General features: G+C 47.7%; 1 protein-coding gene across 1 annotated transcript in view; it reads left to right on the top strand.

Moving 5' to 3' along the window:
- LOC147602063 (uncharacterized) overlaps positions 1–23,207 on the top strand; it is a 31,848-nt gene that overhangs the window by 7,107 nt on the left and 1,534 nt on the right. Inside the window, exons 9-16 of the mRNA XM_086745428.1 lie at positions 9,774–9,921; positions 10,242–10,356; positions 10,624–10,797; positions 10,885–10,991; positions 11,444–11,581; positions 12,594–12,609; positions 17,480–17,490; positions 22,747–22,807. Coding sequence (XP_086601554.1) covers positions 9,774–9,921; positions 10,242–10,356; positions 10,624–10,797; positions 10,885–10,991; positions 11,444–11,581; positions 12,594–12,609; positions 17,480–17,490; positions 22,747–22,807 — 770 coding nt within the window. The remainder of the gene's footprint in view (positions 1–9,773; positions 9,922–10,241; positions 10,357–10,623; positions 10,798–10,884; positions 10,992–11,443; positions 11,582–12,593; positions 12,610–17,479; positions 17,491–22,746; positions 22,808–23,207) is intronic.

The following is a 23,207-nucleotide window of genomic DNA, read 5'->3' as shown; positions in this document are numbered from 1 at the left end:
TGACTCAACCACTTCCCTGGCCAGCCTGTTCCAGTGCTCCATAAGCCTTCCAGCAATGAAGGCTTTCCTAAGAACCCAGCTAAACCTCCCCTGGCCCATCTTGAGGCCATTTCCTATGCTGCTATCAAATCCCTCTTGGGCAAAGACAGCGACGCCCACCTCGCCACCACCTCTTGCAGTGAGGGGCCCAAAACTAAACCCAGTGTTCAAGGTGTGGCCTCCCAAGTGCCGAGTCCAAAGGGACAATCACTTCCCTAGCCCCGCTGCCCACACTATTTCTCATACAAGCCAGGATGCTGGTGGCCTCCTTGGCCAGCTGGCCACACTGCTGCCTCATATTCAGGCACCCGTCAAACAACACCCCCACATCCCTTTCCACCAGGCAGCTTTGCAGCCACTCTTCCCTATCTAAGAAGGACTCCCTGGGGTCTCCCTGGCCTCCCTTGCTTTTGGTCTCATTTCTCTCTACTGCTGCCTCCGCCACATGCTCCAAACTGGGACCTTGCCATGCCGCTGCTGCAGGCAAGCTCCTCAGTTTGGACTGGGATGAAGGAGGTCAAACTAATGACTCGGCTCTCCTACCAGCTGTCCTTTGAGCTGGACTTGTAGTACAGGATTGAAGCAGTAAAGCTTCCCACCAGTTATGATCCTCTGAAATCCTACCAGGCTGGCGCTGTGAGGATTGCTGTTTTTCCTCCACATAGGTCTCTTCTCCACATCCAGTCCGTGTCAAGCGGTTGCCCATGGGGTATACAGCCTAGACGCTTTGCTCCCTCTGTCTACTTCCTCTCTGTCTCTTGGGCAGGTGTTCTTCAGTTCCTTTTGAAAGCCCTGCTCCACAGAGATGCCTAACACGCTGCTTCTGTTTGCCGTTCTCCTTCTCTCCGTCACCTGATACCACGTTATGGGTGTTGGCTGAAGCAAGAGCTTTGCAAGTGGAAGTGGGTTGAGAAAGAGTCTGTGCCAGTTTTCACGCATGTCTTTTAATCTACACAGTCGGATGTTGAAGGTCCAAGATCTGGGCCAACCACCATGGTGTTTCCAGAGAAATTCCACCACGGAGCCCGCTGGGAGCCAGTTGCAGAGGAGCCCGGCAATGGTAATTTCCTGATGGACTAATGGTTACCTTTGTAAGCTTCTCTGGACTGAAGCGGACAGGGAAAAGCAGAGTGAAATAAGCACTCACAGCAGCATCGCATTTATTTCCTCTTTCGTAGGTGACTTGCCAGCGGCGGGAGCAGAACAAGAGGAAGATGAGGATTCCTCTTTTGATTCTGAGGTAGAATCCTAGAACCAGAATCATTGTGGTGGGAAAAGTCCCTGAAGATCATTGAGTCTAACCGCAAATGTTACACTGCCATGCCCACCCCTAAACCGTGTCCCTAAGTACCACATCTATGCATCTTCTGAACACCTCCGGGGACGGTGACTCAACCACTTCCCTGGCCAGCCTGTTCCAGTGCTCCATAAGCCTTCCAGCAATGAAGGCTTTCCTAAGAACCCAGCTAAACCTCCCCTGGCCCATCTTGAGGCCATTTCCTATGCTGCTATCAAATCCCTCTTGGGCAAAAAGAGCGATGCACACCTCGCCACCACCTCTTGCAGTGAGGGGCCCAAAACTAAACCCAGTGTTCAAGGTGTGGCCTCCCAAGTGCCGAGTCCAAAGGGACAATCACTTCCCTAGCCCCGCTGCCCACACTATTTCTCATACAAGCCAGGATGCTGGTGGCCTCCTTGGCCAGCTGGCCACACTGCTGCCTCATATTCAGGCACCCGTCAAACAACACCCCCACATCCCTTTCCACCAGGCAGCTTTGCAGCCACTCTTCCCTATCTAAGAAGGACTCCCTGGGGTCTCCCTGGCCTCCCTTGCTTTTGGTCTCATTTCTCTCTACTGCTGCCTCCGCCACATGCTCCAAACTGGGACCTTGCCATGCCGCTGCTGCAGGCAAGCTCCTCAGTTTGGACTGGGATGAAGGAGGTCAAGCTAATGACTCGGCTCTCCTACCAGCTGTCCTTTGAGCTGGACTTGTAGTACAGGATTGAAGCAGTAAAGCTTCCCACCAGTTATGATCCTCTGAAATCCTACCAGGCTGGCGCTGTGACGACTGCTGTTTTTCCTCCACATAGGTCTCTTCTCCACATCCAGTCCGTGTCAAGCGGTTGCCCATGGGGTATACAGCCTAGACGCTTTGCTCCCTCTGTCTACTTCCTCTCTGTCTCTTGGGCAGGTGTTCTTCAGTTCCTTTTGAAAGCCCTGCTCCACAGAGATGCCTAACACGCTGCTTCTGTTTGCCGTTCTCCCTCTTTCCGTCACCTGATACCACGTTATGGGTGTTGGCTGAAGCAAGAGCTTTGCAAGTGGAAGTGGGTTGAGAAAGAGTCTGTGCCAGTTTTCACGCATGTCTTTTAATCTACACAGTCGGATGTTGAAGGTCCAAGATCTGGGCCAACCACCATGGTGCTTCCAGAGAAATTCCACCACGGAGCCCGCTGGGAGCCAGTTGCAGAGGAGCCCGGCAATGGTAATTTCCTGATGGACTAATGGTTACCTTTGTAAGCTTCTCTGGACTGAAGCGGACAGGGAAAAGCAGAGTGAAATAAGCACTCACACCAGCATCGCGTTTCTTTCCTCTTTCGTAGGTGACTTGCCAGCGGCGGGAGCAGAACAAGAGGAAGATGAGGATTCCTCTTTTGATTCTGAGGTAGAATCCTAGAACCAGAATCATTGTGGTGGGAAAAGTCCCTGAAGATCATTGAGTCTAACCGCAAATGTTACACTGCCATGCCCACCCCTAAACCGTGTCCCTAAGCACCACATCTATGCATCTTCTGAACACCTCCGGGGACGGTGACTCAACCACTTCCCTGGCCAGCCTGTTCCAGTGCTCCATAAGCCTTCCAGCAATGAAAGCTTTCCTAAAATCCCAGCTAAACCTCCCCTGGCCCAACTTGAGGCCATTTCCTATGCTGCTATCACATCCCTCTTGGGCAAAGAGAGCGACGCCCACCTCGCCACCACCTCTTGCAGTGAGGGGCCCAAAACTAAACCCAGTGTTCAAGGTGTGGCCTCCCAAGTGCCGAGTCCAAAGGGACAATCACTTCCCTAGCCCCGCTGCCCACACTATTTCTCATACAAGCCAGGATGCTGGTGGCCTCCTTGGCCAGCTGGCCACACTGCTGCCTCATATTCAGGCACCCGTCAAACAACACCCCCACATCCCTTTCCACCAGGCAGCTTTGCAGCCACTCTTCCCTATCTAAGAAGGACTCCCTGGGGTCTCCCTGGCCTCCCTTGCTTTTGGTCTCATTTCTCTCTACTGCTGCCTCCGCCACATGCTCCAAACTGGGACCTTGCCATGCCGCTGCTGCAGGCAAGCTCCTCAGTTCGGACTGGGATGAAGGAGGTCAAGCTAATGACTCGGCTCTCCTACCAGCTGTCCTTTGAGCTGGACTTGTAGTACAGGATTGAAGCAGTAAAGCTTCCCACCAGTTATGATCCTCTGAAATCCTACCAGGCTGGCGCTGTGAGGATTGCTGTTTTTCCTCCACATAGGTCTCTTCTCCACATCCAGTCCGTGTCAAGCGGTTGCCCATGGGGTATACAGCCTAGACGCTTTGCTCCCTCTGTCTACTTCCTCTCTGTCTCTTGGGCAGGTGTTCTTCAGTTCCTTTTGAAAGCCCTGCTCCACAGAGATGCCTAACACGCTGCTTCTGTTTGCCGTTCTCCTTCTTTCCGTCACCTGATGCCACGTTATGGGTGTTGGCTGAAGCAAGAGCTTTGCAAGTGGAAGTGGGTTGAGAAAGAGTCTGTGCCAGTTTTCACGCATGTCTTTTAATCTACACAGTCGGATGCTGAAGGTCCAAGATCTGGGCCAACCACCATGGTGCTTCCAGAGAAATTCCACCATGGAGCCCGCTGGGAGCCAGTTGCAGAGGAGCCCGGCAATGGTAATTTCCTGATGGACTAATGGTTACCTTTGTAAGCTTCTCTGGACTGAAGCGGACAGGGAAAAGCAGAGTGAAATAAGCACTCACACCAGCATCGCGTTTCTTTCCTCTTTCGTAGGTGACTTGCCAGCGGCGGGAGCAGAACAAGAGGAAGATGAGGATTCCTCTTTTGATTCTGAGGTAGAATCCTAGAACCAGAATCATTGTGGTGGGAAAAGTCCCTGAAGATCATTGAGTCTAACCGCAAATGTTACACTGCCATGCCCACCCCTAAACCGTGTCCCTAAGTACCACATCTACGCATCTTCTGAACACCTCCGGGAACGGTGACTCAACCACTTCCCTGGCCAGCCTGTTCCAGTGCTCCATAAGCCTTCCAGCAATGAAGGCTTTCCTAAGAACCCAGCTAAACCTCCCCTGGCCCATCTTGAGGCCATTTCCTATGCTGCTATCAAATCCCTCTTGGGCAAAGACAGCGACGCCCACCTCGCCACCACCTCTTGCAGTGAGGGGCCCAAAACTAAACCCAGTGTTCAAGGTGTGGCCTCCCAAGTGCCGAGTCCAAAGGGACAATCACTTCCCTAGCCCCGCTGCCCACACTATTTCTCATACAAGCCAGGATGCTGGTGGCCTCCTTGGCCAGCTGGCCACACTGCTGCCTCATATTCAGGCACCCGTCAAACAACACCCCCACATCCCTTTCCACCAGGCAGCTTTGCAGCCACTCTTCCCTATCTAAGAAGGACTCCCTGGGGTCTCCCTGGCCTCCCTTGCTTTTGGTCTCATTTCTCTCTACTGCTGCCTCCGCCACATGCTCCAAACTGGGACCTTGCCATGCCGCTGCTGCAGGCAAGCTCCTCAGTTTGGACTGGGATGAAGGAGGTCAAACTAATGACTCGGCTCTCCTACCAGCTGTCCTTTGAGCTGGACTTGTAGTACAGGATTGAAGCAGTAAAGCTTCCCACCAGTTATGATCCTCTGAAATCCTACCAGGCTGGCGCTGTGAGGATTGCTGTTTTTCCTCCACATAGGTCTCTTCTCCACATCCAGTCCGTGTCAAGCGGTTGCCCATGGGGTATACAGCCTAGACGCTTTGCTCCCTCTGTCTACTTCCTCTCTGTCTCTTGGGCAGGTGTTCTTCAGTTCCTTTTGAAAGCCCTGCTCCACAGAGATGCCTAACACGCTGCTTCTGTTTGCCGTTCTCCTTCTCTCCGTCACCTGATACCACGTTATGGGTGTTGGCTGAAGCAAGAGCTTTGCAAGTGGAAGTGGGTTGAGAAAGAGTCTGTGCCAGTTTTCACGCATGTCTTTTAATCTACACAGTCGGATGTTGAAGGTCCAAGATCTGGGCCAACCACCATGGTGTTTCCAGAGAAATTCCACCACGGAGCCCGCTGGGAGCCAGTTGCAGAGGAGCCCGGCAATGGTAATTTCCTGATGGACTAATGGTTACCTTTGTAAGCTTCTCTGGACTGAAGCGGACAGGGAAAAGCAGAGTGAAATAAGCACTCACAGCAGCATCGCATTTATTTCCTCTTTCGTAGGTGACTTGCCAGCGGCGGGAGCAGAACAAGAGGAAGATGAGGATTCCTCTTTTGATTCTGAGGTAGAATCCTAGAACCAGAATCATTGTGGTGGGAAAAGTCCCTGAAGATCATTGAGTCTAACCGCAAATGTTACACTGCCATGCCCACCCCTAAACCGTGTCCCTAAGTACCACATCTATGCATCTTCTGAACACCTCCGGGGACGGTGACTCAACCACTTCCCTGGCCAGCCTGTTCCAGTGCTCCATAAGCCTTCCAGCAATGAAGGCTTTCCTAAGAACCCAGCTAAACCTCCCCTGGCCCATCTTGAGGCCATTTCCTATGCTGCTATCAAATCCCTCTTGGGCAAAAAGAGCGATGCACACCTCGCCACCACCTCTTGCAGTGAGGGGCCCAAAACTAAACCCAGTGTTCAAGGTGTGGCCTCCCAAGTGCCGAGTCCAAAGGGACAATCACTTCCCTAGCCCCGCTGCCCACACTATTTCTCATACAAGCCAGGATGCTGGTGGCCTCCTTGGCCAGCTGGCCACACTGCTGCCTCATATTCAGGCACCCGTCAAACAACACCCCCACATCCCTTTCCACCAGGCAGCTTTGCAGCCACTCTTCCCTATCTAAGAAGGACTCCCTGGGGTCTCCCTGGCCTCCCTTGCTTTTGGTCTCATTTCTCTCTACTGCTGCCTCCGCCACATGCTCCAAACTGGGACCTTGCCATGCCGCTGCTGCAGGCAAGCTCCTCAGTTTGGACTGGGATGAAGGAGGTCAAGCTAATGACTCGGCTCTCCTACCAGCTGTCCTTTGAGCTGGACTTGTAGTACAGGATTGAAGCAGTAAAGCTTCCCACCAGTTATGATCCTCTGAAATCCTACCAGGCTGGCGCTGTGACGATTGTTGTTTTTCCTCCACATAGGTCTCTTCTCCACATCCAGTCCGTTTCAAGCGGTTGCCCATGGGGTATACAGCCTAGACGCTTTGCTCCCTCTGTCTACTTCCTCTCTGTCTCTTGGGCAGGTGTTCTTCAGTTCCTTTTGAAAGCCCTGCTCCACAGAGATGCCTAACACGCTGCTTCTGTTTCCCGTTCTCCTTCTTTCCGTCACCTGATACCACGTTATGGGTGTTGGCTGAAGCAAGAGCTTTGCAAGTGGAAGTGGGTTGAGAAAGAGTCTGTGCCAGTTTTCACGCATGTCTTTTAATCTACACAGTCGGATGCTGAAGGTCCAAGATCTGGGCCAACCACCATGGTGTTTCCAGAGAAATTCCACCACGGAGCCCGCTGGGAGCCAGTTGCAGAGGAGCCCAGCAATGGTAATTTCCTGATGGACTAATGGTTACCTTTGTAAGCTTCTCTGGACTGAAGCGGACAGGGAAAAGCAGAGTGAAATAAGCACTCACAGCAGCATCGCATTTATTTCCACTTTCGTAGGTGACTTGCCAGCGGCGGGAGCAGAACAAGAGGAAGATGAGGATTCCTCTTTTGATTCTGAGGTAGAATCCTAGAACCAGAATCTTTGTGTTGGGAAAAGTCCCTGAAGATTATTGAGTCTAACCGCAAATGTTACACTGCCATGCCCACCCCTAAACCGTGTCCCTAAGTACCACATCTACGCATCTTCTGAACACCTCCGGGGACGGTGACTCAACCACTTCCCTGGCCAGCCTGTTCCAGTGCTCCATAAGCCTTCCAGTAATGAAGGCTTTCCTAAGAACCCAGCTAAACCTCTCCTGGCCCATCTTGAGGCCATTTCCTATGCTGCTATCAAATCCCTCTTGGGCAAAGACAGCGACGCCCACCTCGCCACCACCTCTTGCAGTGAGGGGCCCAAAACTAAAGCCAGTGTTCAAGGTGTGGCCTCCCAAGTGCCGAGTCCAAAGGGACAATCACTTCCCTAGCCCCGCTGCCCACACTATTTCTCATACAAGCCAGGATGCTGGTGGCCTCCTTGGCCAGCTGGCCACACTGCTGCCTCATATTCAGGCACCCGTCAAACAACACCCCCACATCCCTTTCCACCAGGCAGCTTTGCAGCCACTCTTCCCTATCTAAGAAGGACTCCCTGGGGTCTCCCTGGCCTCCCTTGCTTTTGGTCTCAATTCTCTCTACTGCTGCCTCCGCCACATGCTCCAAACTGGGACCTTGCCATGCCGCTGCTGCAGGCAAGCTCCTCAGTTTGGACTGGGATGAAGGAGGTCAAGCTAATGACTCGGCTCTCCTACCAGCTGTCCTTTGAGCTGGACTTGTAGTACAGGATTGAAGCAGTAAAGCTTCCCACCAGTTATGATCCTCTGAAATCCTACCAGGCTGGCGCTGTGAGGATTGCTGTTTTTCCTCCACATAGGTCTCTTCTCCACATCCAGTCCGTGTCAAGCGGTTGCCCATGGGGTATACAGCCTAGACGCTTTGCTCCCTCTGTCTACTTCCTCTCTGTCTCTTGGGCAGGTGTTCTTCAGTTCCTTTTGAAAGCCCTGCTCCACAGAGATGCCTAACACGCTGCTTCTGTTTGCCGTTCTCCTTCTCTCCGTCACCTGATACCACGTTATGGGTGTTGGCTGAAGCAAGAGCTTTGCAAGTGGAAGTGGGTTGAGAAAGAGTCTGTGCCAGTTTTCACGCATGTCTTTTAATCTACACAGTCGGATGCTGAAGGTCCAAGATCTGGGCCAACCACCATGGTGTTTCCAGAGAAATTCCACCACGGAGCCCGCTGGGAGCCAGTTGCAGAGGAGCCTGGCAATGGTAATTTCCTGATGGACTCATGGTTACCTTTGTAAGCTTCTCTGGACTGAAGCGGACAGGGAAAAGCAGAGTGAAATAAGCACTCACAGCAGCATCGCATTTATTTCCTCTTTCGTAGGTGACTTGCCAGCGGCGGGAGCAGAACAAGAGGAAGATGAGGATTCCTCTTTTGATTCTGAGGTAGAATCCTAGAACCAGAATCATTGTGGTGGGAAAAGTCCCTGAAGATTATTGAGTCTAACCGCAAATGTTACACTGCCATGCCCACCCCTAAACCGTGTCCCTAAGCACCACATCTACGCATCTTCTGAACACCTCCGGGGACGGTGACTCAACCACTTCCCTGGCCAGCCTGTTCCAGTGCTCCATAAGCCTTCCAGCAATGAAGGCTTTCCTAAGAACCCAGCTAAACCTCCCCTGGCCCATCTTGAGGCCATTTCCTATGCTGCTATCAAATCCCTCTTGGGCAAAGACAGCGACGCCCACCTCTCCACCACCTCTTGCAGTGAGGGGCCCAAAACTAAACCCAGTGTTCAAGGTGTGGCCTCCCAAGTGCCGAGTCCAAAGGGACAATCACTTCCCTAGCCCCGCTGCCCACACTATTTCTCATACAAGCCAGGATGCTGGTGGCCTCCTTGGCCAGCTGGCCACACTGCTGCCTCATATTCAGGCACCCGTCAAACAACACCCCCACATCCCTTTCCACCAGGCAGCTTTGCAGCCACTCTTCCCTATCTAAGAAGGACTCCCTGGGGTCTCCCTGGCCTCCCTTGCTTTTGGTCTCAATTCTCTCTACTGCTGCCTCCGCCACATGCTCCAAACTGGGACCTTGCCATGCCGCTGCTGCAGGCAAGCTCCTCAGTTTGGACTGGGATGAAGGAGGTCAAGCTAATGACTCGGCTCTCCTACCAGCTGTCCTTTGAGCTGGACTTGTAGTACAGGATTGAAGCAGTAAAGCTTCCCACCAGTTATGATCCTCTGAAATCCTACCAGGCTGGCGCTGTGAGGTTTGCTGCTTTTCCTCCACATAGGTCTCTTCTCCACATCCAGTCCGTGTCAAGCGGTTGCCCATGGGGTATACAGCCTAGACGCTTTGCTCCCTCTGTCTACTTCCTCTCTGTCTCTTGGGCAGGTGTTCTTCAGTTCCTTTTGAAAGCCCTGCTCCACAGAGATGCCTAACACGCTGCTTCTGTTTGCCGTTCTCCTTCTTTCCGTCACCTGATGCCACGTTATGGGTGTTGGCTGAAGCAAGAGCTTTGCAAGTGGAAGTGGGTTGAGAAAGAGTCTGTGCCAGTTTTCACGCATGTCTTTTAATCTACACAGTCGGATGCTGAAGGTCCAAGATCTGGGCCAACCACCATGGTGCTTCCAGAGAAATTCCACCACGGAGCCCGCTGGAAGCCAGTTGCAGAGGAGCCCGGCAATGGTAATTTCCTGATGGACTAATGGTTACCTTTGTAAGCTTCTCTGGACTGAAGCGGACAGGGAAAAGCAGAGTGAAATAAGCACTCACAGCAGCATCGCGCTTCTTTCCTCTTTTGTAGGTGGCCTGCCAGCGGTGGGATCGCTGCGGCAGCGCAGCGGCAGTCTGGCCGGGTTGCACACCACGGCGGCCAGCGGCGACCTGGCCCAGCTGCAGCGGCACTGGTGGCTGAAAAGACTCCGCATCAACGGGCGCGACGCCAACAAGCAGTAAGGGCCGGTCTCCTTTTGCTGGCCTGCGTGGCTGGGCAGTCCTGCTGGCGGCCTGGGCACAAGAGCCTGCTTGGGCAGGTTCAGTGACACAGCTGAGGAAATGCCTCCTGACTCAACTGTCCCCTCTTGGGGACTTCTCCTAGACAGCCCCAGGCTTTGGGTGTGCAACTGCTGCCACCGGCTCTGAACAAGAAAGCTTGCTTTCGGCTTCCTTTTGGCAGCTGAGCTTTGTGGCCCCATGTGGCGAGTTCCACAGCCTGAAACCATGTCTTCAGCTGTCTCCCTGTGACAGCTAACTGAATATCTTTAATTCCTAGGACGCCTCTGCACCTTGCTTGTGCAAACGGCCATGCAGATGTCGTTCGCTTTCTGGTAGGACAGAAGTGCAAGCTAAACCCTCGCGACAACTATAAGAAGTCGCCCCTGATGAAGGTATGTGGAATGTGTTATGCTGTTGTACGTTGGGCTTATCGATTACGCGCTGAGCGATACGTACCTCGCGTGACTCTTTACATAGGTCTGCATAGAATTGTATCCTATGATTCTACGAAACAGGCAGGTTGTAGTCAGCGGGGATGGGGCATATGTTGCCTGATCTTTGCAGACGCTCGTACTTCCCAGTGTTGGGAAGATGCGGGAGTTCTGACAGAGAGAAACGTAGACGTTGGAAGTTATTCTGCCTTTGTGTCTTGTTTCCAGGCAGTAGAGCACCTGCACAAAGAATGCGCGGCTATTCTGCTGGAGCACGGTGCCAACCCTGACCTCCACGGTGCCAGCGGCAACACTGCCCTTCACCTGGCTACCATCATGTCTAGCAAGTCGCTAGTGGAGCTGTTACTTGAGCACAATGCCCATATCGATGCTAAGGATGATGTAAGCTTGGATTTTGCGTAAGGCTCCTCTTCCCAACACTTGCTTGACTTTTCTCTGTTATTCTAAGGAGATTATATCTCCTTTCAGTTCGGGTACACTCCGCTTGCTGTTGCGATCACGAGGCGCTGTCAAGAGATGACTGAGTTGCTTCTTCAAAAAGGAGCTGACGTGCACGCTCAAGATAAGCATGAAAGGTGAAGGCTTTGTCAAAAGTGCGCACGGGACTCCTTAGCATTGTTCAGGCTGGACTGATGGGAGGCATAGGAATGAGCTTTGCAAAAGAACCTGGAGCTGCGCAGAAGGAGCTCCTTCTGCGTGTCTTGTGAAAGCAGGCCTGCACCCGGCGGCTCTCTCACCTCAGGGGACGATTGCCGCACTGAGGACTGCAAGAAAGCGTTAGCTGTGGTGCCGCACACGCACATGCACGGACTCCCATGTGTGCTCTGGGCACAGGTGGTTGGCCTGGAGACCTCCTGCGGTTCCCCAAGCCTGAATTCTCCAACGCTTCCATGTGTTTGGCTGTGCTTTCACTCTGGCTCTAGGAGAGGGGAAACGAGTTGTTTGGGAAGCAAAGAGGGGCTGAAGTAATGGCAGTGCAATGTCTGCAGAAGCTGATGTATTTCCTATCATCTCTTGGATGCTTTAGGACCATTCTTATGCTTGCTGCTATTGCTGGGGATATGAATGTCATACGACTACTTCTTCGGCACGGTGCTGATCCTTCTCAGGAAGACATGTTTGGCTACTCGGCTATGGATTATGCCAGACTGTCTCCATATGCTGAGTAAGTGGCTGACGTCCTCATTAGAGCAGCTGCATTGTCAGAGTGTCCGTGCTGATGTAGGGCCCTTTTTGGTGCCATCTGCGGGTTTGAATGAAGTGTTGAGACCTTTGTTGAAGCTGGGCTCAGTGATGTCTTCTGATGCATCTCTTTCCTTGTCAAGAGTGGATTTGTAGGTTGAGGAAAACTTTCCCCCACAGTTCTCCCTGAGAATTCTCCCAAATGTTCTGACAAGCTCCACTCCACCAGACTGACTCGCAACTACCTGCCTTTTGTTTCAGAGGGGATCTAAATGATATCCTCTGAGTAAAAGCATGTTTGAGTGTTGCTGTAGCAAAACAAGATGGTCATTCCTTCCCTCCAGGCTTCTGGCACAGTACCAGTCTTGTGCTAATGCACCACTTTGCACAGCAGCCTTGGGCAGGCGCACGGTTTTTATATTTTCTTTTCTTGTTTGTTTGGGGTTTTTTGTTTTGTTTCTAGTTCTGCTTATGAGGCAAACCTGAAAGTGGTCTCTCTCTGGATCCCCAACTGACCCTTTGCCAGGGCTGTTCGAAGATAACACCTATGCAATGTACTGAACCCCTGCAGTGCTTGGAATGCAACCGCAGTCTTTGTTGGGCTCTTGATATGCCACCTAGAAGGTCTGTAACCTCTCAGGTCCTCGGACCAACCATGGGAATTTCCAGACCCGTTCAAAGTCAGGACTGGGTTTGAGGAGACGTCACCCTGGCTTGAAGGGTGACGAAGAGTTGCTGCAGCGTTAGGATAGCGTCCTGCTGAGGTAGAAGCCTTGTTGTGAGATGTCTGTCTGCTAGGGGGGCTTTTTAAGCTCACTGGCCCTGGAAATGGAGAGGAGGTTTGTCAGATGAGACTGTAGCCAGCAGGGGTGTGTTACTCTATAGACAAGAATAGGCACCTGTGCATGAACACGCCTGTGGTGAGAGTTTCAGTTTCCACTATTCTAGAAATGCAGTAATGTGGAGGGGTGGGGTGGTGGTGTAACTCTCTGCAGATGGCTAGGAATATGTGTAGGTTCACTCACGAATGGCTGTTGCTCTTTCAGTAGAGCGTGGATGAGAGTGCGGGGGGGTGTTTTTACAGAATGCATTTCCTTCCTTTCTGTATACAGCACTGCAAAGCAACTGGAGGAATATGCGCTGTGAAAGGACGGGAGATTGTTCTGCGGGAGGCACAGAAGGCGCAGCGATGTCAGTTCCGTGGATGTGTGTTCCAACGAATATGTATTCTGTTGAATGAAGTGAAGAGTAGTGAAGTGTAGAAGAAGTGTCAAAGTCTCGAAGAAAGTGTCTAAGTCTAAGTCTAGAAGTCTAGAAGAAGTCTCGAAGTAGTGTCTAAGTCTAAGTCTTCTGTTGAAAAAAATGTTTCCAGTTTTATGTTGGTTGTTTTTCATTGTATTTCGAGAGCTGGTTTTCCTAGCCACACCCCTCACCTGGTGGTGATATGCATGCCCATTACTGGGTGATCCATTACCGGCGATATGCATGCACATTACCGGGTGATATGTATGCGCATTACCGGGCGATACACATGCGGGCGGTGGGAGGGGGGTTACGAGGGGGCGGGTGGGTTGGGGGGATAGGGCTAGATTTCTCGGAACCAGCTCTCCATTCACGTTTTGCAAGACAACAGGAGTTGCCTTGCAAAATAACGGGAAGCCATTGCTCGGGTGGTGGTTTGCTGTTTCAACAATGTTGAGACAAATGTTTGACACAGTCTTTTACACCACCCCGTGGCTCAACATTGTTGCCTCAGAGACGGAGTTCCATGGTGGCATAAATGATAGAGGAAAGGAGAAAGAAAATAATAAAAAAGAGAAGAAGAATAAAAGAAAAAAAAAAGATATATGCAATTCTGAACATTATTGTTTATCATTTAGTGTACAAAGAGATATAAATGCTAGATACTTCAATTTAATTAACAATATCTTATCTAAGTAAATTACAAAACCAGAACATTAACATATCAACATTTATCTTACAACTAAAAATTTGTCCCAGGCCAAGTTTGAGGCTTATGGCTCTGGGGGATCAGAAGAAGCAAGTAATTGTTTACAAGGACAATCATAAGATAAACAAAGATAAACCACCAAAACTATAGCAATGCACAACATCATAAACGCCTCAAGATAAAGCACCATCAAAATGTTAAGCATTTTGTTCACTTCTGCAACCATTTCTTTTCTTTGGCAAAACAGTTCAGTTTTTGCTTTTTGGTGAGGCTGGCGACCAAGTCCTCGTGGAGCTTGTGGCTGTGGAATTCTGGCCCACCGGAACGGGGGTCTGGATACACAGCAGGAAAATGGATTTCCCTGCCTCCAACTCAGAGCACAGTCAATAAACAATGACACTATAAATTTGCTGTCAATTTTATATCACCCCGTGGACCCATGGTGGTTCCAAAAAAAAAAAAAAACAACAAAAGAAAACAAACAAAAAAAAACCCCAACCAAACAAAATCTCGTATCTTTCCATCGTCTAGCGATGTTGAGACATTAATTAACCTTTTCAGTCTCTATCACCACCCTGTGGCTCAGCATCGCTCACCAAGGTTGAAGGGGGAAAATAAAGAAGAGGGAAGGGGGGGTGAAGGGACTTAGTTATGCTTATAATATACGTATGGCCACAAAATGGGTTTATATTGTTGTATGATACGTTGAGGGGTTTCTTCATTTTTAATATCGACCACCCCAAGGTAACATACCTTAATCCAGGTCACATATAGCAATTTGTGGATATGATGTTCACAGATCCAATGATGTCAAATAACCTATTCAAAATCATACATATAACACAAATAAAGATTAATAGATTAACCATGACTATAGTAATCATCAAAACCATAGATTTAAATATCAATAATATTTTTCCCACCCCGTGAGTCCCAATATTTTCCTAAAAAAAAAAAGTTTTAGGTAGGTTTCCAGGTTTGCCTTCAAAGTTATATGATTCTAACAGTTACGTGTTTGGTTTGCCGTACAAACCTGATATGTTTAACACCATCAGGTGAAGTCACAGTGGCCGCTTGCATGCGAGTTACCACGCTTTGGATTAATTGAATTAGGCACAGTATAATACAAGGCGCGGGGTGGGGGGAGCTGTTTCTGCTTGTTTAGAAGGAAGAAGTTTTTTCGACAAAGTCAAAATTCCACATTGCTCCGCCTCAGTCTGCATCAGTGTGTTACCGTGTTATTTTTTCAATAAGTCTCATTTACTTATAACTAATCTCCATAATCAGTAAAACAAAAAGTATTATTAACATTACTCATAAAATTCTTTTGATAGATTTCATTATTTTTGATATGATTTTGTCTAACTCATTAAAAATGAGAGACTGTTAACTTTAAATGACATGTTTCTTTAGAAATCCATTGTTTCTGTTTTGGAGGCTGTGCTTCTTGACTCTCAAATAATGAATCCAAGAATCAATATCTTCAAATTTAGGGGCTGTATATATTGCTAGAAGCACCTGATATGGTTCTTTCCATTTTTATTGAAGCGTTTCCGATTCCCAAATTTTCAGGTACACATAATCTCCTGGTTAAAAATTACGAACTGGGGAATCTAAAGAAAGAGGCTCTGTGCAGTTCCATATCCATATCAGAGTTCTTCCAAGGGATATCAAATACAATTCCATTTCATTATCCCCAGTAGCAGTCACATTTTGAACAAGGGTTAGAGTCTGATAAGATTTTCCATACATTAACATATGGACTAATTTTAGTCCTAGATCTGGATTGAATCTTGATTCTCGGAAGTGCTTAAGGAAGAGCTTGAGGCCATTTCAAAGATATTTTCTGACAAATTTTACTTGTCTATTAGATTGTGGCCTTCAAGGAGTGTGTAAATTCAATTTGATTCCCAGAATTTTGCTCAATATTTGAATAATTTCAGACACAAAATGAGGACCTCTATTTGATTATATTCTTTTGGGGATTCCAAACCATTATATTATTTCTTTTAACATATTTTTAGCCACTTCTCTTGCCTATTGGTGCAACAGGAAAAAATCTTTTGGCCATATTTACTAATACCAATAGATATCTATATCCATTTTGTTGTGGCAATTCTGAAAAAAATCAATCTGCCAATAATTTTCAGGCAAGTTTCCCATATATATGGTTCCTGGGGGTGGTTATTTAATATTTCTCGGGTTATTCTTTAAACAAGTTTCACACTTTTTGTTACTGATTTTATTAGCTTTATCATCCTAACACTAATCACCTGTCTTCTTAAATCACTGATCATTGCCTCTATTTCCCAATGAATTTTTCTATGCTTTTAGCTTTGATTGTGGTGAGACCACAACTTGATTTTTAGGACTAATGATCATTTTTCATATTTATTTGAATTGATTTAGCTAATTCCAAATCAACCTTACTGTAATTTGGGGTTTGTTGTTCAAATTTCACTTCTTTAACTGGTATTATTGTCATGATGCCTTTTTCTGCTCTCTTCTTTGCCTTTTTATTGACTAATTTATTTCCAATATTCACTGGGAAATTCCCAAATTGGTGGCTTTGCAGTGCATTATTGCAACTTCTTTGTGTTTCTGCACCACTTGGAGCAATTGCAGAATTTCTTCTTGGTGTTTAATGGATGTTCCTTGTGCTGTCAGCATTCCTCTTTCTTTCCATGTGGCTCCATGGGCATGTACTACTCCAAAAGCATACTTTAAATCAGTCCATATATTCACTTTTTATGTTCTGTCCATTTTAGGGCTTTTATGAGGGCTAGTTATCAATTCAGCCTTTTGTGCTGAGGTGTTCACTGAGAGCGGCTTTGCATCAATAACAGAGTTTGTTATTGTTCTTGCATATCCAGCCAATCTTCTTCCATTTCTCACGAGGCTGCTTCCATCAGTACATATCTCGAATTCTGGGTCAGGTATGTTCACTCTTCTGTTACTTCTGCTGGAATAAACTTGTTTGATGGTCTGTAGACAGTCATGACTTAGAACTTCTTCTTCTATTGAACTTAAAAAGATGGCAGGATTTATTGTTGTAGTTGTTTTCGATTTGACATCATCTTGTTCCAACAGGACAATTTGATGTTTGAGCATCCTGCTTGGGGATAACCAGTGTCCTCCTTTCTGTTCCAGAACAGAAAGTACCATATGCGGTACATAAGCTGTTCTTGGGTGTCCCGTTGTCAGCTTACAAGCTTCTTAATTCAGGAGGACAGTTGCTGCTACAGCCCATAGACAACCTGGTCGTCCTTAGCTAACATTGTCCAATTGTTTGGAGAAATAACCAACCGGTCTTCTTCATTCTCCATTTTTCTGAGAAAGGATTCTTCTGAGGGCCAAATGTTGTCTTTCATGAACAAACAGTTCAAAGGGTTTGGTTAAATCGGGCAACCCTAGAGCAGGAGTGAACATCAGAGCTACCTTTACATTCTGGAATGCCTTTCAAGCTTCAGGTTCTCACACAAGGGGTCCCTCCTTCAATTCCTTTAATCCACAGGTGACACCAGCCAGCCATTCCCAGAAATGTTCGCAGCTCCTTAGCTCCTTTTGGCTCCAGCATTTGGCAAATTGCCTCTTTTCTCTCATTTCCAAGTTGTCTTTGTCCCTGTGTGATTTCAAATCCCAAATACATGACAGTCTCTTTTCCAATCTGTGCTTTCTTCTTGGAAAATCTGTTATCACTTTGGCCCAAGAAATTTAGCAGGTTAGTAGTCAAGTGGAAATATTCTTCTCTGGTTTCTGTGGCTATTAAAATATCATCTACATATTGCAACACCAGTCTTTCAGGATAAATTATTTTGCATGTTTCTAATTCCTTAGCCAATTGATTTCCAAAGATCATTGGGCTATTTTTAAATCCTTGAGGTAGCACTGCCCAGGTGAGCTGAGTCTTCTTCCCAGTTGTGGGATTTTGCAGTTCAAAGGCAAAATATGCCTGACTATTTTTGTCAAGAAGAATACAGAAAAAGGCATCCTATAAGTTCAATACAGTGAACCACTTGTGATTTTCTTTTAAAGCTGTCAACAAGGATACAGGTTTGCCACTAAGGGGTGAATATCTTGAACTATTAAATTTATTGCTATTAAAATCTTGTACTAACCTATATTCCTCACTTTCTGGCTTTTTCACACGTAAAATGGGAGTATTGAATTCTGATTCACATTCAACTAATAGTCGATATTTTAAAAAAAAAAAAAATCAATCATTTTCTCAAGGCCTCTTCTAGCTTCTAATTTTAAGGGTACTCTTTTTGTCTTACCGGTTTGGTGCTTTCCTTTAGAAAAATCTTTACCAGTTCTGCTGCTTTTGAATGTCCGGGAAGTTCGGCAGCCCACACCAAAGGGTTACTGCATTGTCCACTTCTTGAGGGATTTCATATGGCTCTGAAGTTGTCTGTAACATAAAAATTCTTGCCTCTCTGGCTTTTGATTAGGGTGTATTTAATTGAATTTCACAGTTTTAAAAATTAATTTGTGCTTTCAATTTGCTCAATAAATCTCTCCCCAATAAGGCAACAGGACACTCTGGTATATATAAAAATTGGCCAGTTCCCCATTTTTACCCACCTTAAAGTTAAGGACTGAATGAAAAATTTATTTTCAGCTTTCCCTGTGGCACCAATTTTGTCTACATGCTTTTTACTCAATTTTCTTCTGCAAGTACTTAAAAATGAATAGCTCCAGTATCAAAATAGAAAAACCATGGTTTGGGTCCCCAGCTGGATTGTAACCAGGGGTTCTGCTGCGGAATTCTCCCCCAGTCCTCTTTGCACCTCTGACAAAGGCATCTGCTGTGCTGCCAGTTTTTTGTTTCTTTTTCAGAATAAGGACATTCATTTTTCCAGTGCCACCATGCTTCACACTTTGCACACTGATATTCCCAATCTCTCTCCTATTGCAGTTATTTTATCCATTCCTCTACCACACCCCGATCTCATCCCCGGTTTGTTCCCCTACTGCTTGTCAAAGTGGTAGGGGGGCAAGGCTTGAGCCGCTCCTTGTTCTATCTGGTCTTGTCGGCTCCCAGTTCTCCCTGCAATAGGACTGAAACCCTCATAATTCAACTGTCCCACTCTACAGCTCCCACCAGGGGTTCGGTGTTCTGGCCCCTTTTTCTACTGTTTCATTTGTTAAACCTGCATCAACACTTTCAGACCACACATAAAGATAATACAGAAATTTAACACAGAAATTTAACACATGAATTCTATGTTTCCCTCTTCAGTTCCACATTTTAAACATCATTTTCTATACTACAAGCCAGGATCTTTTCAACCTTTTTCCTTTTTCTTTTTTTTTTTTTTTTTAATGCCAAAACCATCGGATCCTTGGGGACGTATCTGCAATCTTTCTGCCACTCGGGATGATTTCCCAAAGTAAAGAACAAATCAACATCGGGGACCACATCTCACTTTCCTTCCCTTCTACAAGATAACATCAACTGTAAAATATTGTATCAATTTTTTTTTTCTAGTTATTGGGTCTCCCCTTATATCCTCCCAATGTTTAAGAACACATCCCACTGGAGATTTCATTAATATTTCCCCTACCATTGAGGTAGACATAGAAGATATGTGTTTTCCCATATTTTACAAAGGAGTTATTTGGTACCAAAAAGACAATAACACTGTTCTACAGACAAAGTCAATCCCGTCACCAAGAAAAGTTTAAAACCCCAAATGCAATACTGTATATCATTCAAGTCCCGTACACTGCAACACATGCATACGATTGTCATGTAACAAGTGCGGTGATTTGTGCTCCTGTGTCAATTAAAAAGGTTACTGTTTTTTTTTCTGTGGCCCTACAGCCACTGTAATCAACAAATCCCCTTTCACATTTAAGGTGAGTTGTTTTATAAACATCCACCCTCCGTTTCCCCCCCCACCTTCGGGGAACGGAGGAACTAGTTTCCCATCACCCTCTTTTCTGCATCAGTTTCTTCCCCAAGGTCTATCCATGGTGGGGCACTAGGGGTTGTTCCAAAATTGACTTTTTGCCCCGATCCTGTTTGTACAAGTTTCTCTAATTTCTGTGTTGGAAGCCCATCCATTAAATCTCGGGGAATACCTGTCTGGAGTCCCAGTTGCTGCCATTCCTGACGGCCGAGGGGTCTCCCTCTCCCAGGATCAGTAAGTCGGACCGACTTAAAATCGTGACTTCTCTTGACCAGTGCTGGCCAGCCTTCACCTTTTTCTGTGGCTCTTACAGCTCTGGTTTCAGTTTTTTGCCCGAATCCACCAACAGGACCGTATGTCCTCCCAAAATTTATGAGTTCTTGGGCTACTTCTCCCATGTCCACACTTTCCTCCCTGTCCTTCTATGATCAGGGGTCACTGTTCCCTCCAGAGCACCGGTAAGTCTGTCTGCCACAGGGGTACTTTGTATCTTCCCCTGTAGCTGGATCCCAATGGGTTTCAGGGAATCAGGAAGTCCTCAGATTAGAGAAGTCATCTGTTCGGGATCCACAGGCATCATCATTGGAGAGCCCTGGTTAGGTTTGAGCTCTCTATCATACATCATTTGCAAACAAGCAGCCTTCTGCACACTCTCCACCAGTTGACCCACTGTGCCCATGATGGCTAGGGGGTCTCCCCTCTCCAAAGGGTTCAGCCCCCTAGCCCAATATGCTGCCCTCTGTGTCAAAGACCATGGGGCCCGATAATTGCCGGTAGTTAAAAATACACCTGGACACCAATATCCTTCCGCTTCCTTTTCTGACAACAAGATTCCACCCCCCCCCAACAACGACACTCTCCAGACATCCTCTGTGTCCGATTCCTTTGAAGTCCTTGCAAAATCCTTCCTTAATTTTGCCAACTCAGTTGCTGTAAACGGAACCTTTTTAGTAACAACTTGAGGATGGTTATTGGTTTTTCCCTCATACACATATTCAGTTTTAACTAGGGGATACATGTGAGGGGGGTTCTCTACAATTTCTTTTGCTTTTTGCAAGTCCCCCTGAGGGTAGATTTGCCTGATTCCCTTATCTTCTAACTTCAACTCCACCTCTCCACACGAGTCATTTTCTCTCCACAATTCTTCTGCGGGGATCTCATCACAAACATTTGCACATTTGCAAGCACCCATCTCACCAAAGAGGGGTTATTTCGTCCTGAGAGGGCCGCACCACAATTTTAACCACAATTCCCCCCCACACACTCCCAGGAGGGCACACCTTTCAAATTTCACAAAAGGGGGGGGGGCACACCATAATTTTACCACAATTCCCCCCCAACATACACTCTCAGGAGGACACACCTTTCAAATTTCTCACGAAAGCACTTATGTCATGAAAGAGGAGTTATTTCGTCCTGAGAGGGCTGCACCACAATTTTTTTTTACCACAATTCCCCCTCCACACTCTCAGGAGGACACACCTTTCAAATTTCACAAAAGGGGCTTGTCTTTTGCCCAATTCTGTCACTGTCCTTCTCCGGCTCTTTTCCTCGCAGACAAACAGAACCGCGGATCCGGACTTTGCACTCGCTTTGTACCAACGTAGGTCTCAGTCATACACACACACACACTAGAATTTCTAATAAAGCAACTGGACACTTTCTGTTTCTCCGAGAATCCTGCCGACTACGCCAATTAAATAATGTCACGTTTCAATTTCGGACGAGAGGAAGGCACCCTTGCGTTCTAGCCGACCTCAGACGAGTCTGGGAGGCTCAGAGCGGCTGGACCGACCTCTCACACACCGGAGCGTGGTTTTGTTCGTATTCTCGAGAACAGAATTAAGACTCAAAACGGAGTCAAGTGCCGGGTAACTTTATTAACCCGATAAGAAGTTTGTAAATGGAAGAGAAGGGAGAGAAAGGAAGAAAAGAGGGAAAAGAGTTTCAGTTGTAATAGCTACCGCCACAGAGCTGCGGCATCCTGACAGTCCAGTTCGCTCGATGGGGGAACAATCCGGCCAGTGTTGGCCGTCTCGATGTCGGTTCCATGGATGTGTGTTCCGGCGAATGTGTATTCTGTTGAATGAAGTGAAGAGTAGTGAAGTGTAGAAGTGTCGAAGTCTCGAAGAAAGTGTCTAAGTCTAAGTCTAGAAGTCTAGAAGAACCTTCTCTAGACTGAAGTGGACAGGGAAAAGCAGAGTGAAAAGCTTCTGACGTCCTTTGTAGGTGCCTTGCCAGCAGTGAAAGCAGAACAAGAGGAAAATGAGGACTCCTCTTTTGATTTCGAGGAAGAGTCATAGAACCAGAATCATTGTGGTGGGAAAAGTCCCTGAAGATCATTGAGTCTAACCACAAATGTTACACTGCCATGCCCAACCCTAAACCACGTCCCTAAGCACCACATCCACGCATCTTCTGAACACCTCCGGAGATGATGATTCAACCACTTCCCTGGCCAGCCTGTTCCAGTGCTCCATAAGCCTTCCAGCAAATAAAGCTTTCCTAAGATCCCAGCTAAACCTCCCCTGGCCCATCTTGAGGCCATTTCCTATGCTGCTATCAAATCCCTCTTGGGCAAAGAGAGCGACGCCCACCTCGCCACCACCTCTTGCAGTGAGGGGCCCAAAACTAAACCCAGTGTTCAAGGTGTGGCCTCCCAAGTGCCGAGTCCAAAGGGACAATCACTTCCCTAGCCCTGCTGCCCAGACTATTCCTCATACAAGCCAGGATGCTGTTGGCCTCCTTGGCCAGCACATAGGTCTCTTCTCCACATCCAGTCAGTGTCAAGCGGTTGCCCATGGGGCATACAGCCTAGACATTTTGCTCCATCTGTCTACTCCTCTACCTCTCTATCTTGGGCAGGTGTACCTTGGCCCATTTTGAAAGCCCTGCTCAATAGAGACGCCTAACACAGTGGCCCTGATAGCCCTGTATGCAGTCCATTGCAGAGGAATGTGGCAATGGTAACTTTCTGTTGGGACTAAGTGTAAGCTTCTGTAAGCTTCTCTGGAGTGAAGCCGATAGGGAAAAGCAGAGTGAAAGAAGCACGCTTCGTACCTCTTCTTTGTGTGTCTTGCCAGAAGCAGAAGCTCTGCAAGAGGAAGATTTTGACTCCTCTTCTGAGAATGAGTTCTTTTCTCTTCCACAGGTAATGCAGAAGTTACGCTTCTGTAGCCCCAGTGCTGAAATGCACTGTGATGCTGTCGTGTTGCTGGGGATTCCTTTCCTCCCTCTCGGTCTTTCTCTGTTCTTGTTCGCTCAGATTTCTGCACCGGGCAGAGAAGAGCTTCAGCTAAAGAAGGATGCTTCAACTCAGGCAGATTGTCGAGGCTACAGACAGGTGACTGTTAAAGGCTGATCTCTGTACAGAGAGCTTTTCTTCTTACTGAGTTCATTTTCAAGTGCTGCTAGGAGGACTTTAGTGATTCTGGACCTGAAGTGTATTTTGGACCTCCTCTTGTTCGCGTTGTGAAGCAGAAGAGCTGCATAAAGAGAGAAAACTCTTCGGTGACACATCGGTGACACATCTGCTGTATTTTAATCCAAAGCCTTGCCCAACACAGGAGCGATATGAATATTTTAAAAATGGAGCAAATATGCCTTTTGAAGAGCAGCTCTGCAGGCCACCCCAGAGCTGGATGCAGTACTCCAGGTGGGGTCTCATGACAGCAGAGTAGAAGGGGAGAACCACCTCCCTCAGCCTCCAGGCCACCCTGAAGACCGATCTAGTGACATCATCC

This window comes from Chlamydotis macqueenii, chromosome 1 (genome assembly GCF_036417535.1).
Source record: "Chlamydotis macqueenii isolate bChlMac1 chromosome 1, bChlMac1.mat, whole genome shotgun sequence".
Classification (NCBI taxonomy): domain Eukaryota; kingdom Metazoa; phylum Chordata; class Aves; order Otidiformes; family Otididae; genus Chlamydotis; species Chlamydotis macqueenii.
This window is presented reverse-complemented; position numbering and strand designations above follow the sequence as displayed.